The sequence below is a fragment of the Dermacentor albipictus genome, chromosome 8 (assembly GCF_038994185.2).
Source record: "Dermacentor albipictus isolate Rhodes 1998 colony chromosome 8, USDA_Dalb.pri_finalv2, whole genome shotgun sequence".
NCBI classification, from domain to species: domain Eukaryota; kingdom Metazoa; phylum Arthropoda; class Arachnida; order Ixodida; family Ixodidae; genus Dermacentor; species Dermacentor albipictus.
The window spans coordinates 47,738,138-47,755,557 of record NC_091828.1 but is presented as its reverse complement, the minus strand read 5'-3'; the positions used below and the strand labels follow the sequence as shown (position 1 = coordinate 47,755,557).

The 17,420-nt window shown below is 49.4% G+C and overlaps 1 protein-coding gene across 1 annotated transcript in view; it reads right to left on the bottom strand.

The window, feature by feature from the left end:
• Nucleotides 1–1,013: 1,013 nt before the first annotated feature.
• The window catches only part of LOC135910184 (fatty acid synthase-like), a 168,267-nt gene continuing 151,860 nt past the window's right edge, over nt 1,014–17,420 (bottom strand). Inside the window, exons 24-27 of the mRNA XM_070524611.1 lie at nt 16,316–16,559; nt 13,464–13,700; nt 11,650–11,877; nt 1,014–1,182 (exon numbers count right to left, since the gene is read on the bottom strand). Coding sequence (XP_070380712.1) covers nt 1,175–1,182; nt 11,650–11,877; nt 13,464–13,700; nt 16,316–16,559 — 717 coding nt within the window. The 3' untranslated portion in view covers nt 1,014–1,174. The remainder of the gene's footprint in view (nt 1,183–11,649; nt 11,878–13,463; nt 13,701–16,315; nt 16,560–17,420) is intronic.

Genomic DNA, 17,420 nt, shown 5'->3' with positions numbered 1-17,420 from the left:
TGCAGTAGCGTACCCATATTTTTTTGATAAACCTTCTATTGGCGGAAACAATGTACATTCGCAAGGAAACACTTCGGTACATCACGCAAGTTATCGTACCTACCGGGAAGCCTTACCCGCCAAGCGGAGGTAAAGATCATAGCAGTTCCGTTAGTGCGGCCATAATACCATTTGGCTGAGAATTGGGGTTAATAATGACGGCTCTTCGAAATGTCTCGTTCTGATCTGCGCCAGTGACGCGGGCAAGTGACACTTGCCTGGCGCAACTGGCGCAAGTGACACTTGCGCCAGTGAGGCGCCAGTGACACTTGCAAGCCGTCTTCGAGTCACTTGGATCGTTTGGGCCTTCAACCAAACGATCACCAGTCTCGCTGAACTGGGCTCATGAACATTTGCGATTTTCTGAACTTCATGTGTTCTACAGGAATCCACATTCAACTGTAGCAAAGTTTTTACAGTGAAAGACAAACGGGCCTTTAATAAACAGTGCAGAGTCTGACTAGCTAGTCCACGAACTTGCAATAGTTGATGCATCTCTTTTTTATGCAATTTCGCAATGTAGTGTTTATACAAGCACAGGTTCTTTCTTCTTACTAATCCACTGTGGTCTCGACACCACAGATTACACATGGCTACTGATTTTTGACGTTACCCCTTCAAGGTACGTTCAAGGCATAGTTCCTGTAATGACAAACGAATAACTTTTAATAAAGAAGGCAGTTGTCCTTAATTGAATAATTCCCCGTGTCTATTCGTGATCGTTCGAACGATCACGAATATATTCGTGATCGTTCTCCGTGTTCAACATTGTAATTTAGTCGCTAGGTCTAATTCAGGTGCACCGCAGCTGTTCTCAGTTGCTACGTTTAATGAAATTGAAATGATTCTTAAACAGTGCAACCTATTCAGCCGCTTATGAAGGGCGGTAAAGATAAGTAATGTACAAAACTTCAGTGGAAAGGTGCCAGTGTCTAATATTTATTGCAGCGGCACTATGCCTACAACGTGGGCAGTAACTACGCTGAAACAATTCTTGGATTCCGTGCTTCGCTGCGATTCCATGATTGTCCTTTAGAGCTGAACATGACGCCGTATGATGACCCGATACTGCAGCTCTAGTCTGCTAGCGTGACATTTTCGCAGGCCCAGCCGAAATCTGTCCATCCGTGTTTCCTTACAGTCCTGCGGAGGAAGAATAGAGGATATAGACACAAGATGCACATAAGCGTACTAACTATTGTAATAATCAACGGATGCAGCAGACACGTGGACTCGCATATATAAAATAGAGGTGCCGATTGATTTATTTCGGATATATTACGCGGTTAAACTCTATAAGGGTTGCTCACAATATAACATCATAACAAATCGATACCTGCATACCAAACTTACAAAAGAAGCTCCACTGGCCATGCAGCTTTCAAATGATAAAGTATCAATGTGTAATGTGTGTAATATCAGCGTAATGAAAATATGCTTGAGCGTATCATCTTAGCGTAATGGTGTCATTTTGAACGCTAAAGTCCGACCAGTAGCCGAATAGATCAACCACTAAATATCGCTGTGACATAATACCTTACATCTGCTTTTTTTTTCCCATCCGTAGGACTGCTTCAGTAATCGTTGAAACAGTGACAAGGAAGCGAAATTGCTGACAGCGCAGAGGAAAAGGTTGTAACAATGTTGAAATAACACGACTGTGAAGAGCAGGAGAGGCAAAATTTCTTGCCGACAACAATTGAGGTATGTGACGTCAGAAAACATTTGGGATCCTCATGCCACGGTTAGCCGACAGATTCGCGAAAGCATTGACGGGCTTCCAATTGGTGTCTTTTTTGTGACCTGTTTTACTCTCTTGTCATTTACATACTATGCGTTGTCCCATTATGACCACTGCCGGACGTAGGCGTCTCTCAGCAATCTCCAATTACCCTTGTCTTCCGCTATCCGATTCCAACTTGCGCTTCCAAATTTGGTCATTTCATCAGCCAACATAATTTTCTGCCTTCGTCGAGCGCACTTCCCTTCACTTGACACCAGTTTGTGACCCGGATGGTCCACCAGTTAGGTGTGCTCTACGCATAACATGGCCTAGCAAGCCTGATGTTTCCAGCGTAAGCTGTTGTGGGATCAATCCAATAGCCGTTTCCGTTAGCGATATTGTCCCTCGCGGTGTCTGTCACAGCTGTTGACAGAAATGAGAAAAAGAAATCGCAGATCCCACGCACCGTGGGAATCGATGTAAGCGAAGCTTTCCCCGCTGGATGCTTTGATTGACGATAATTAGTGGTGATGTTGACGGCTAAAGCTTAATTTCTTCAACGTTTAGGTTAACACGAGAGTCGTGAGTTGATCTTAACCATTACCTTGCGTGCACCACTGCTGTTTGTCTGCCTAGCACAGAGAACACACACACGGAGAGGTGTTTGCTTGAGGCGTTGTGCACTATATTTTATAACCTCTCAGAGGGTTGAGTGTTGTCGTTTCCTCACATGGCACATCGAATTGTAGCAGAAGTGTTAAACTTGAATTATGGGGCAGTAGGTGTAAAAACTGCACTCGGACTATGAGGCAAGCCGTAGTGGCGGACTCCGGATTAATTTTAAACCATGATGTTCTTTAACGTATCACAAAATCTAAGATTCCATGCGTTTTCTATTTCGCCCCCGTCGAAATGCGGCTGCCGCGATTGGGATCAGATCCACGACCTCTAGCAATGCCATAGCCTCAAAGATAACGCGGCGGGCACAGAAGTGTTGGTTTGATGGTCGACCGCTTGCGTAGTGTCTCCTGGACCGTGCGCTGCACTTTATTTAAAGCGGCTTTGCTTCGACACACCCTGCGTAAGTTTCCCGCTTGACATGTTCGCGTGGCATTTATTTTTGTGAAATAGCAGCAATGTACTCTACCGTATCTTGAACTTAAGCTTATCCTGTTTCCCCGCAAACGCTGTCTTATAGTAGTGGAGTTTTCTTACATTCTCATGTCACCTCCCACCCTCTCTTATATGGAAACTGTCTCTTCTCCTCCATCTCCTTCTCCACTTCTTCTCTATACAGTTCTGTGTCCCTTTTGGCCTCTCACGTTAGTAGAAAGGGAAGCGCTGCAGTTTCTGCAATGTTTCTGAGGGGAGTCACGGATAAATACAGCAGTCAAATGGCTAATGTAGCGATGGCCAGGGAGTTCCATAGCGCGTTGTGCACATTTGAAACAGTTGGTTGAAAACAAGTTTCTTCCGTCGCCTCTCCTCTCTTACTCACGCTTGTCATCTGTATACACGCTCTGAACCCCCGCCCCAAGGCGATATCCACGACAGCAGCCCACAGCCGCAGCAGCAGCAGTGGGAAAGTCGTGCGCCGAGGAGCAGAAAGCTTCGCTGTAAATATGATAGCCAGCTCGCACCGGAATCAAATCCGGGGTCTCTCCGCACGAGTCAGCTACTATACCACTGCGCCACACCAGAATTTTCTTATGCCAAAGCGTCAAATAGCCTATTGGGCGAAAAAGCCGGCGGATGTCATCATAGCATAGAAACAGCTCCCAATCATGACTTGCTATTCGCTGCGATACCCCGTCGCGAGATGACCCTTTACGGAGGAGTCCGGGAGAAAGGGAACACCTGCTGCAACGTTAGAGCGCCGTGCGTTGCGTGAGGGAAATTGGCATCACCACGACCACATGTGAACGTTGTCCTCAGCACGAGCGCGCCTCAACGAAGCAGAGCAGGGGAAAGCGTACACCTGCTGCCGTGACAGTGAGCCAGGTGTAGCGTGAGGGGAGAGGGCATCGCCACGACGACGTGACGCCCTCGCACTCGGCACTAGCGCGCCTCAACGAAGCAGAGCAGGGGAAAGGAGACACCTGCTGCCGTGACAGCGCGCCAGGTGTTGCGTATGGGGAGTAAGCATCGCCACGACGACCTCACCTTCGCATTCGGCACTAGCGCGCCTGAACGAAGCAGAGCAGGGAAAGGTGATACCTGCTGCCGTGACAGTGGGCCAGGTGTTGCGTGAGGGGAGAGGGCATCGCCAAGACGACATGTCACCCTCGCACTCGGCACTAGCGCGTCTCAACGAAGCAGAGCATGGGAAAGGGGATACCTGCTGCAGTGACAGCGGGCCGGCTGTTGCGTAGGGGGAAAAGGCATCGCCACGACGAACTCGCACTCGGCACTAGCGCACCTCAACGAAGCAGAGCAGGGGAAAGCGGATACCTGCTGCCGTGACAACGGGCCAGGTGTTGCGTAGGGGGAGGAGGCATCGCCACGACGACTTCGCACTCGGCACTAGCGCGCCTCAACGAGGCAGAGTAGGGAAAAGGGAACACCTGCTGCCGTGACAGTGGGCGGGTGTTGCGTAGGGGGAGAAGGCATCGCCACGACGACCTCGCACCCGGCACTAGCGCGCCTCAACGAAGCAGAGCAGGGACAAGGGGATACCTGCTGCCGTGACAGCGGGCCGGGTGTTGCGTAAAGGGAGAAGGCATCGCCACGACGACCTCGCACTCGGCACTAGCGCAACTCAACGAAGCAGAGCAGGGGAAAGGGGATACCTGCTGCCGTGACAGTGGGCCGGCTGTTGCCTAGGGGGAAAAGGCATCGCCACGATGAACTCGCACTCGGCACTAGCGCACCTCAACGAAGCAGAGCAGGGGAAAGCGGATACCTGCTGCCGTGACAGCGGGCCGGGTGTTGCGTAGGGGGAGGAGGCATCGCCACGACGACCTCGCACTCGGCACCTCAACGAAGCAGAGCAGGGGAAAGGGAACACCTGCTGCCGTGACAGTGGGCGGGTGCTGCGCAGGAGGAGAAGGCGTCGCCACGCCGACTTCGCACTCGGCACTAGCGCGCCTCAACGAAGCAGAGCAGGGACAAGGGGATACCTGCTGCTGTGACAACGGGCCGGGTGTTGCGTAAGGGGAGAAGGCATCGCCACGACGACCTCGCACTTGGCACTAGCGCGCCTCTACGAAGCAGAGCAGGGGGAAGGGGATACCTGCTGCCGTGACAGCGGGCCGGCTGTTGCGTAGGGGGAAAAGGCATCGCCACGACGAACTCGCACTCGGCACTAGCGCACCTCAACGAAGCAGAGCAGGGGAAAGGGGACACCTGCTGCCGTGATTGCGGGCCCGGTGTTGCGTGAGAGAAGATGGCATCGCCACGACCACATCTCAACCTCGCCCTCGTCACGAGCGCACCTCAACGAAGCATAGCAGGCGAAAGGGGACACCTGCTGCCGTGGCAGCAGGCCAGCTGTTGCGTGAGGGCAGAGGGCATTGCCACGACCGCATGTAAACATCGCCTTCTGTACGAGCGCGCCTCAACGAAGCAGAGCAGGCAAAAGGGGACACCTGCTGCCTTGATAGCGGGCCAGGTGTTGCGGGAAAGGAGGTGGCATCACCACGACCACATGTCAACCTCGCCCTCTGCACGAGCGTGCCTCAGCGAAGAAGAGCAGGCGAAAGGGGGCACCTGCAGCCGTGATAGCGGGCCAGGTGTTGCGTGAGGGGAGGTGGCATCGCCACGGAATGTCAAGATCGCCCTCTGCACGAACGCGCCTCAACGAAGCAGAGCAGGCGAAAGGGGACACCTGCTGCCGTCATAGCGAGCCAGGTGTTGCAGGAAAGGAGGTGGCATCGCCACGACGACATGTCAACCTCGCCCTCTGCACGAGCGCGCCTCAACGAAGCACGAAGCAGAGCAGGCGATAGGGGGCACCTGCTGCCGTGACAGCGGGCCAGGTGTTGCGTGTGAGTCGAGGGCATCGCCACGACCACATGTCAACCTCGTCCTGGGCACGAGCGTCCATTCGTGCAGCAGGAGTGTGTGCGAAGTTTGAATCATACTTCCTTCGACCCTACATTATTAGCGAACAACCATCCCCAGTGAATTATCGTCTTACTCGCGTTGGTTTCCTCTGGCGCTCGTTATCGTGGCTCGGAGATTGTTCATGTTTCGCGCATCGAACGATTCGTTCAGCGTTTCCTTCCCGCCTAAGTAGCGGCAGGGCTGTCGACTTGCGCGCGGGGGAACTATTGTAAGAAATATTCATAGGTTTCTTCTTGTCATCTCTACATACTCATCATCGCGGTTTTGGGCCTGTGTGGTGGGGCTCTCGCTAGAGGAAATAAATAGAATTCTGACAGCCCAAACGTTGCCTCGGCGTAACAATATTTATGCATATTGCTACCGACAAGAAGTTACAATGAAGAGGTCAGTGGTATATAGTACACAACGACGACGAGTAAAGGCTAGCGCAGGCTGTTCCCTGTTAATCAAGTGCAGTGTATTCCCTTGTAAATATACTCGTATATAACTTCTCGTCAGTGACTTCCTACGTCGCATACTTGCTGGAGGTGGACTTTCCCTGTCTTCGTCATGGACCTTTGCAGTGAACGGTACGTCGAACATTCTATCAAGACTTCTGGAGATGACAGCTCTACTCAACCAGCTCTTGACACCTGCGGCCACTCCGATGACCTACATCGCACACTCCGCCTTTCGCGATTCCGGCGAAAAACGTCGAAGGCTGGATCAGTCTGTACGAATGTATCAGCACCCACAGCGGTTGGGACTCTGCTGTCATGCTCAACAACGTAGTATTTTACCTCGGTGGCACACCGCGAGTACGGGTTAGAACACATGACTATGAGCTCGCCAAATTGGATACGCTTAAACAAAAGCTGCGATAGTTGTTCGGCAAGCCTTGCGGTCACCAGCTTGCAGCGAAGAAAATGTTATCCAGCAGCATGCAGACGACAGCAGAGCCTTGCGTCACGTACATCCAAGATGTCTTGCCACTGTGCAGCAATCTTGACACACACATGACTGAGCGAGATAAGGTTTTCCACGTTCTCAGAGGTTTCGCCGTTGACGCCGTCCACTTGCTCGTCTTCAAGAACGTGAGGACGGTGGATACAATTATAAAAGAGCGCCACCGCCTGGAACTCGCAAAACCCGACGAGTCGACCAACTTCGTCAGTCTACCAAACCCAGCGGCAACATCTTCATGTGCTCACACTCCCCGTCTCAACAACGCTGACAAATTTACACCAGTGTTTTTGTTTCCTCACTGCTGGACACTGGTGCCTTAGAGTACAACGTCCAAGTTCTGGTTGGCCGACGAAGTGATCAGATGGTTTTGTATACTAGTTGTCAAGGAAGCGTCAGGTCCGGGAACTACATCACTCAGTTTTCCGGAGATGGGCGTCGGGGCTGCATTGCAGACGGTGGGCGACGAACCTGCGGCGATAAAGACGTTAACCGACGACCTGGGGCACGATCGAGGATTGTTGTTCCGAACGCGCGTTCAGGTTCGCCTCACGCGATTGGCCTAGGCCGCGCCGACGTCGTCCGGTGCGGGGCGCGGCCACGTTTTTGGTGACGTCAAAATGACCATACACTGATGTCAATCGTTTTGAAACCGAGCACGTCGTCTGCGAGAAGCAGAATGAGACGAGAGGTATTCCGTTGAAGTGATCACGCGCTCGCTACAAGAACGCTTCGCAAGGCGCGTCTCATGAATTGGATTGGATCCAAACGGCGGCTGTCGCTACGAAATGGCATTTCGGATCCAATCGAATCCTAATTCTCGAATTACGCCACGGAAGACTTCGCCGAAGCTGAAAAGTTATAAACACGGTACTGGAAAAAACAACTGCCAAATTCCGCCCCAATGGAGATATTCTGGGAAAGGAGGATTGTCAGCTTATTAAACGTTACATTGAACTGTCGTGTGAAATAACATTTAAAGAGAACATCCAATCTTTGACAGAACACACAGGGCATAAAAAAAAGATCTCACCGATTTCCATGCATGTCTGGAAATGTCTTCTGCTTCAGCCGAGCTCAGCAGAACAGAATCGGTGTTGCTAATTGTAGTCTTGGGGCGTAAATTCAATTCCGTATAGGACCACCTAATAACAGTCGTATCAAGCTTCGCAAATCGAGGTCTCGCGCTCACGTTGTCCCTGCCACATTAAAAAGCAGTGAATAGCAGCCTCTCCACAAAGCATGGCCAACAGAACAGCGCAGCGCACAAATGACAACAGAAAAAAAACAAATAAAAGACTGGAGATGGAGGAGTGGGGCGGGGGGGGGGGTTAGACGTTGGCGCCTAAACTCACAACGCTGCCCCCAGCAAAAATCACATTGAACAAGGAGGCGCTACCTTAGCCCACTGGCGCTAGGCGCTCGATGGGTAGAACACACAAATGATTATGAACTACTTCCTCGCCCACGCGTGCTCAAATGAAAGCGACATTATAATGTCATATTTCGCCCATGCTATGCGCTTTCATGTCGCACATTCCTCCTTCGACCGAACCAAGCCAGAACCGGTTTCCGTCAGCGGTTCACTGGTAAGTAGAGGAGAGAACACGCACGGACGGAGGGGGGGTCAGGGGGGGCTTTCACGAATTCGCCTCTTCCTTTCACCTTCCAGAATTAACATGCCTCGCGTGAGGCGACATGCTGGTCTCTAGTTGGCCTCTGCTGGCGCATCAGTGCTATTCACCTTGCTAGCGCATTACCGCCATTGACAGAGTTACAAAGCGCTACAAATGCGACGCGCAACTTATCGCATTCATGTAAACAACGCTTCTCATGATGTACATTGGAGCCCCGGTGGGGGGCCTGAAGCTCCTTTTATAAGACTCGCTTGCTTTCAGGGTGACGTCCTCGGCTTGCCACATATACCCTGCAGGGAGTGGAAAGTGTACCGGCGACGTCTGTGTATGAACACGTGATTTTGATGAGAAAGGGATGGCGGGGCGTGGTGGGCTGTGCCATGAGAGCAGAATAGAGACTGGCGAAGCATTGTTTACCATTTATACCCAGTCAAGCGGGTGGGCGATTACGAGTCTGCAGACATAGATGACACCATCCTCCCTTTCTGTAACCTGGCACCATGGACCCTGGACTCGCGCCCCCTCCCCCTTTCCAGATAATATGCCACTGATAAAAGATGCAGACCACTTTGATGGATAAGTTCAGTTGAGGATACACTTTCCACCGATAGGTGAGAGGGAGCACAGCTGCCTCAGAGGCGAAGACGATGAGAACTATGCACAGAGATTTCTAGGCACGACGTTTGCAGAAATGAGCGCGACCAGCGAGGACGAGGAACACTCGTGCCGCTCTCAAGCGCCGTGCGTTCGGTGAAAAAAGTCGGCTCTAGTCGGATGACGGCGAAAATACATTCTGCTGGTCGAGCGCTGCCGATGAGATAAAGAACGCCCTGTCGCTTCCTCATCGCCAGTCACGATGGAGCCGATCTTCTTCACCGAAAGCACGCTTGAGAGCAGTGCAATACCACTGCGCAAACGCTCCGTCACGTGGTTTTTCTTTTTCATATTTCGCGGGCTTTCTTTGCAACCCGAAAAAAAGGGCTACGTGAGACGTATCGTGAAGGAAAGTACTTGATCGGTAATTTCTGAAGGTGCGCGCATGCACAAATCTGCGTATCATACTTGGGTGTTCAGCCAATAATTAAAAAGATGGGTAATCAAACCTAATTATTCAGTTATGGGGGAAAAATTGTGTAGGTTGCCATAGGCTATTGCGAATAGTATGCGTTCGGTTCTATTATCATCCGATGCGCCTTTCATTTTTAAGTTCTTGGCTCAATTTAAGTGGCACACCCTGTGTAGTAAGCCAAGGAATTTGAATCTGAAAGACAGCGCCTCTAGGTGGCGGTGCTGCACCTGTGCTCAGGCAGCTTGTTTAGCAGCAACGCCAGACGAAGCACTTCCACCAGTTCCGTAGCTTATGAGACAGTTTTAGAATAGTGTTAGCAACCAAACGTAAGCGCATTACGTACGTAAACAAATAGCGTCGTCCTTACTCTGCATGCTCCGAAGGTTATGTGGTTTCTGTGGTTTACGTGCGCTATGATAACGTACGTTATTTGGCGAGTTTGACGTTTGTAATGTTTACGGACGCCAAGAAACACCGTTGTCGAGCATGGCCGCACCCGTGGCTCCCGCTTCAGCTTGAATTTGCATGATGGCTAAGCTCTCGCTCGCGTTGATCGCTAGTAACTATTGAAATTAACATTCGCTTCCTCTGAACTCACCTGAAACGTTAGCTATAACGACAAAGTGCCTCCGCTTTCTCAGATCATTCGTTAGTTCGGGCACCCGTATGCCTTTTGGGGCATGTCCGCATAGCAACACAATGGTTGGTAATGGTTTGTCTTCACTTGGATACACTTAGCACGAGGCACCATACAGCGCCCTGTTTTATAACGTGTTTACGTTCGCGTTCCCGTACGGTAAACTAAACGTCTTGAAAGGAGGTGCGCCGTAATTTCCCGCAAAGGAGTGCACGTTTAACGTACGTAAGGCGATAAACGCCGTTCTAAACCTGTCTTTTTTTTCAGAAAGAAAACGTGAATACGGGAACGTAAGCTCGCGCGGAGCGCATTCTGCAGCGGCGCAGGCGCAGGCTAAGCAGCGCGTGCACAGTGGGTCCGATGCTAATGCCTGTGTTTTGTTTCCATATATGGTATCGGTGGACGTAGACTAATGTCGTCATCGGTGACCACTTGACGGCTCACGCCACTATGGCGCCATGGCGTAGCGGTCACCGCCGTGGAGCACCTCTCGTGCGGCGTGCGGCATTCAGCTTTCCACCTCACCCCTCCGCTTCTCTGCTAATGCTTCCGCTGTATCCCCCTCCTCTGCTTTCCTCCTCACGCTCAATTAGCTGTCGCCGTCGTTCATCGTCCGCTGAGCTCCGCGTTCGCTCTGCCGGTTACGCCGACGCCAAGGCCACCACTCAACGCAGCAATGGGCGCCTAAAAGCTGCACCCTAAAAATAGAGGAAATAATGACATCGCGCATCGGGAAATGTGGGATGCTGCCGGGGCAGTGTTAGACAGGATGACGCACCAAGATTGCGAGAGACTAAAGACAAAATGTGCATCTCATTTCTTCGTAAGGAACATGCACCAACACGGTGAGAACACAACCGTGGCCGGCAATCACCTTCCTGGAAAGCATGCTAGCGGCGAATAACAGGAATCCGAGGAAGCTACTACCTAATTCGGGCGCCAGGAAACATCACGGGGCACTGGGCATTATGAAAGGCACGCTGCAGAGATGACAACAGCCAAACTGTGAAAAACGCACTGCGGTCATGTGGACCGACGGCAATGTTCATCTCTCTCTGAAGGAACACGAGAACTACTTCAAGTTTAGCAAGCACTTGAGCCTGTAAAGCCGATTTCATAAGCTCTCAAGATAAATAGCGTTAGCAATGTCATACACCGGACATTCTTAAGTGCTTACAAAATGCAGAACTTTTAGCACTGGCCCAAGAATAACCGAATACCGAGTGTCAAATTTTCGTCGTAGCAACTTTTAGAAATACAGCGGTGACATTACTCATTGCAGTGAAGTTTTTCATTAGAAGGTGGAATGCGAATCAAACAACAAAGTTTCAAATTGCTTGTCTGATTATCAAACAAACCCAGCATCACGGCACGTAATAATATTTATTGTCTGTATAGATAGGCGGTGTATAGGGCCCTCATATGAAGCGTTGTACAAAGCAGCGCTCATCGTCTCACTGAAAAACACAAATATGCATATACTACAGCCCAATGTTTAACGTCTCAAATAGAACGAAGAGATAAAGTCAGAGCCTACCATCTTTTCCGTTCGCCGCATCGGAGCTTTCTTGCGTGGCTGGATTGTCGCTGGAGGCGTCGCTTATCTCTCTGAGCTTGCAGATAGTGAGCTGCCTGATCTCTTGCATAGAAAGTGAGAGATCGTAGCCTCGCTCCAACAGTTGCCTCACCTCAACGCTCATCAGGGAGTCAATACCCAACTCGCCGAGGCTGATATTCGGGTTCAGCAAGAATGAGTCTTTGATGCCTGCGATTAAAGCAACGAGCATGTATGGGTGTCGATAGTTCAATTTTGTTTCCTTAAAGACCCCTTTGCTAGGGGTATTACATAAGGGGTGGGTACAGTTGGTAATGCAACAGAATCAAAGGTATTCAAAAAAGCTGGACAAGAAAGCTATATTTCGCAAGTGCATAAAAACAGTAAGAGTGACGCGCGAGAAAACCAGGTTATTTTTCAGCCAACAAAGACACATCTTTGAAGAACAATGTCGGACAAGTGATTTGAGCAACGTAGTGGGGAAGGGCGTTCCAGTCTGATGCTGTTCGGGAAAAAAAAGACGAAGAAACAGTACTTGTATGGTAGCGGGGCCGTAGGACATTTAATGGGTGCCCAGTTCGTAGCGATGTGCGTGTGGTTTGTATGATATATCGCTCGTGAATTAGGGAAGTGTAAATGAAAAAGGCAAAGGCTGGCTGTAGCGCAGCGACGCGCAAGGGGCTGTAGATCAGATTTCGCTCTTGAGGATGATACGCCTACGTCATATGAGTAGGATGAATGAATGAAGCACTCGAGCGCGTTAACAAGATAGACTTTATATGAATTCCAGACGGATGATGCGTATTAATCTTTCGGTCTGATAAGGGATCTGAAAGCTAAGAGACTTACATTCTGCGGGGCGTCACGCAAGTTTCGTCTCATGAAGCCAAAAATTCTGCTAGCTGATGAAAGTATGTTGAAAATATGCATACCCCAACTGAGATCATGAAAAAGTGTGCCGCCCAAGTACTTAAATGATTTTACTGATTCTATGGGAACGTTTACTATTTTATAAGAGGACACGAAAGGGTTACGGTGGCGGGTAAAAGATATATGTTTACATTTGTTCGCATTAAGAGTCATTAGCCAATGTACACTCCAAGACTATGTTCCTAAGACTTTGTTGTAAGTTGTTTTTGTGAGTAGCATTTAAAATTGGATGGTAAATCACGCAGTCACCGGCGAAAATTTGTATCTTGCAAGATACGTGCACAGGTAAATCATTAATATAAGTTAAAAAGAGAAGAGCACAGAGAACTGGTCCCTGAGGGAGATCAGAAGTTACAGGAAGAGTGGATGATTTGTCATTTATAGAAACGAATTGGTAGCGATCAGTAAGGAATGCTTTGAGCCATTTGAGTACGTGGCGGTGAGAAACTTTGCCAAAGGCCTTCTCATAGTTAAGAAAAACAGCGTCAATTTGTTGGTTAGAGTCAAGACTTAATTACATGCAAGTCATGCAGGAACAAAGCTGATTGCGTTTCGGTAGCGATACCGTTACGGACCCTTACGGATAGAAGGTGTCATCAATGATTCTATTTTTCACTGACATGCATTTTTAAGATACAATGTAAACATGGAATCCTTAAGCATCAATATCGTGTTTGAGGTAGCCAGGATATCAAAAACTGAGTCTCAAAAATAATAAAAATGTGGTGTCAGCTCAGTGCAACCTGAACTTCGTTTTGCCTGAAAGAATAAAGACAGTTTGGCGTAGACAAAGGGGATGTAATACCGCCATCGGTCAGAGAACTGTAAATTGCGTAGCTCAGAAAGCGCAAACTGTCGATGCTCACCGAGGATGTGTCCCATAGTCTGAACGAGGTCTGGCTTCTCCTTGCTCTCCGCCATCGAGGACAAGCTGCTCTTGACAAAGGACGAGACAACCGGGTTCCTTTGGCTCAAGAAGACGTCCATAACCGCCATACAAGACCTAATTGGCTGCGGCATAGTTCCAGATACTGTCGCATCAGCACCCATGTTATCGTGCACTACGCCCACGTCGCCGATTGCACCCCACTGGATCGCCAATCCTGCCGCAATAAAAACAAATATATTATTAGGTTGTTGCAGACTCACAAACGGCCAGGGTTGCAGCTAAGGCATTCATGCACTCGCAGCGATAGTGCATAATCAGCTTATGCAAAAGCGGAACTGGGGTTCTTGCAATGAGTTCCGGATGAACCAAATAAATTAAGCCGCAATGTGCCTTGGTGCCTGACGCACTGCATTTGAATTCATGAGAAGGTGAATGTTTATAAATTAGTTTGCCCCAAGGATAATAATTCAGGTATTAATGCGTCGTCTTATTCATAGCCGCATAAATACCCACATACAAAAGTCTGCTAGATGTTATGCGGTGTCTTGAATTTTGCCGATATGATTGTGACCGATTTATACCCATCGGGAAGAATAATGCTCTCCGCTGATCATAGCCCTATGCGGGAATATATTGCTTTTAGATTTCTCACAAAAAATGTATAGAGGATGTCACGGTGCGGCTTTATTCGATTCGGTGAAGCACCGATCAACGGGCGCGAAATGTTGCGGAAATAGGGACCGGCGAGCAAGGCGGGTATTGCCAGCCACTCAGGCAAGCAGCCGAACGAAGTGGAAGGCAGGTTTAGAAATTACGTGACGCCCCGACGGCTTTCTGTAGGAACCCCTGTGTATTCTCTGCCCCGCGGGTGCATTGAGAAGCTTACTATATAGGCAGGGGTGCGAATACTCCGAAATATGTGGCGTCTCTGCGCAATCCCGTGCCAACGAATTGCTGTGTGTGTGCATGCCGACAGCGCCGTAAGGCCGGCTGCCGTCGTTTCTCCTGCGTCTGTGAAGTAGGGAGAATCACCGTTCCCTCGCCCCTAATTAAATGGAGCCTGGCCAAGGCCTTGGGAGGAGCCGGAATACAATGTGGTGAACTAGACTGGATCGTCACCAATGTTTGTCGTTCCCCAGCACAGGCAACTATGGAAAGCAGAAGTTATTTAAGCGCACTGTTTACACCAAGCTAAGGAGTCGAGAAACTGAGCCTAGAATGTGCTGAGAAGCGTTAAGGAGCTAGTGCCGGCCAGTACCGCCTGGGCCGCCTAGCCACATCTGTGAACTGTGAGTTACTAGTTGACGCAAAAGACGATAAGGCAACGTCTGCAACGAACCTCATGGTAGTTCCCCTCAAGTTAGCTCAACCTGCTCGAAGGAAGACGCCCGACCTAGGCTCGCGGGAAGCCCAGCCCAGCAATCGCATCCACCGCAACGAGATCGGCTTGCCAGCGTTCTGCGGGAAAGCTACGCCGTAGACTCCATGCTTTAAAGACTTTCTGCTGCTGCCCGGCCATGCGTATGCCATCATTTGTTTTCTTTTGAACTCTGTTTAGTTGACCGCCGTTAAGTGTGCTTTCTGTAGTGTTAATTTCTATATTTACTGTTAACTGTTCGTTGTATTTTTTTTGTCTTCATAATTTACCTAGATTAAGTGCATGCGTGTTAGTGTTCTTGTGTTTTTCTGTTTCGTTTAAATGATGTGTCGTTCTCAGTCTATAAATATTTTTTCTCTCTCTCTCCCGACTCGGACTCCTTCGCTGTGTTTGCTTGAGTACAGACCGACCAACTGGCTTGCATACGCCGTCGAGGACTTCACGCTGACGGCGAACGGGTGACAAGCCGCGGCAATAAACGGGCGTCCATGACAGGACGTTCTGTATGGAGGCAGCACAGCGAACGAAGAACGAGAACCGGGGCGATCGATCAATTAGTGCTACTTACACATAATTGCTAAATGTCGAATGCCCGTGCATGTTAATTGTGAGCGCGCAAGTTTTTCAGGTGTAGGGGCATTTTGCAGGGAATGGAGTTCGACATGTGGATAGAACAAGGCATACAATTAGGCCTAGAGGGCGCTGAGCTGAGGACACGGGTTGCGGAACAATAAGGGCAGCCAGTAGCCCAAGAAGAGCGGGTGTTGGCTAGAGAGCAAAAAGAGAAAGAGCGCGAAGAAAAAGAGAGGGAGCGAGGGGCGGCGAAGTAAGTTGTTAAGAGCGGGAAGTACAGTTGTTACAATTAAGGGTTCAGCTTAATCAAGGTGGCAACGAAAGCAGGGCTAGCAGCGAGCACCTAGAAGTTCCGGACGAGCACAGTTTAGGGATAAACACTAGCAGCTAGGCCTCATAATTAAAATTCATTTCTTTAGGCCACATATTTCAATCTACGGTATATACCAACGTATCGTCATACGCACTTTTGAATGCAGAACACCTAAAAAAGTTATCGATGATTATGCAAGCATGCTTTACGCAATTGATATGCTGGAAGAAGCTGCCATTGAGAAGTAGCAAAATTAGTGTATATGTGTTGCCTCGACAGCAAACAACGTGTTAACGTTCCAGCTTTTCTATTTCTCCTTTTGGTTATTTTTCATTGTTATTTACGCTTCAGTAGCGCTAATTATATTTCTTCTGCTGCTGCTTCTCAAAATTCTGTTCATTCCACGTCGGCCATTGCTCGGGATGTCGATCGTTTCGCTGCAGACTTGCGAAAAGTTATCGTTCAAGTAGCATACGAACCTACCAAGCGGTAATCATGTGATCTGGTGTATGGCGTAACACACGAAGCTAAGGAACGGTTGTTGGTTGAAAGAATGCTAACTGACCGGGCAGCCTGTCCAATACACGACGCTCGCAGATGCGCTCGGTGACAGAGTTGGCGTAACCGTAGTTTGCCTGGCCGGCGTTGCCACGACCGGAGGTCAGTGAAGAGAAGACGACGAAGTGGTCCAAGAAGGGGCACTGTTTCCGGGACACATCGTCCAGGCTCTGGGTGACCAGCACTTTGGGTTTGCACACCTCTTCGAACATCTCAGCCGTCTGGTTCTCGATGAACGCATCGCGAAGCACCTAAAAATAGTACATTAAGAAACAAGCACTTGTAATTCATGAAAGAACGGCAGACTACTCAGTTTCATTTTGATACTGGGCGCAGCAAGGTAGAAATGACAAGAGTCCTTTTGCTCAGCTTCCACAAGGAGTAATACTTTCATATGATAAATCATAGCTGTTGAGTAAAAAAAGCAAAAAATCAAAATAAGAGCACTGGGTGTGATGGCGAGCGTTTGGTAAAGCCTTCGCTTGGGGCTTTTTATGCGATGAATCTTTCGCCTGCTAACAAATGCATTGCGGAATGTCTGCATCAGTCTCGTGTGTTTTCGGGACTCTTCAATCAAGGTAAAGCGAAGTGAAGCGTCGTAGTCTGTAAGCCAGGGTTTCTCAGTACCACAATTAGGCAACAAAGAGATGAATACTTACCTCATACCAGCACCAACTATCTAATTGAGGAGATGGGCACGTTTTGGAGCAATTCGCGTAACATGCGGATGTACCAGGTTCCATATGGCTACAGTAGCAGGAATAGGACGCGCAAACTGCCAAGCGCACTACTCACTTTCAAGTGCATTACTTCGCCTGGTAACATTTCCTTCTAATGAAAGCGAGATTGCAAAAATTTTCCCTAGCGCTCTCTCCAAGCAGCTGCCGCTTCACACGTTACGTGACGCGGCACTGACTAGATCGCACTGCTGATAGCATTAACGTCGACATTCATCGTCACATGGGTTCGGCAAGAATTTCTTTTTTTTTCTTGTTAACGAGAGTTGGTGGTGTGATTCTGTTCACGATTACAAGAGCTGTTATGATGTACAATAGGAACTGCAGTTCAATGGGTCTTGATCAGAAGTCCACAATTTTGTGTCGTCGCCTTCC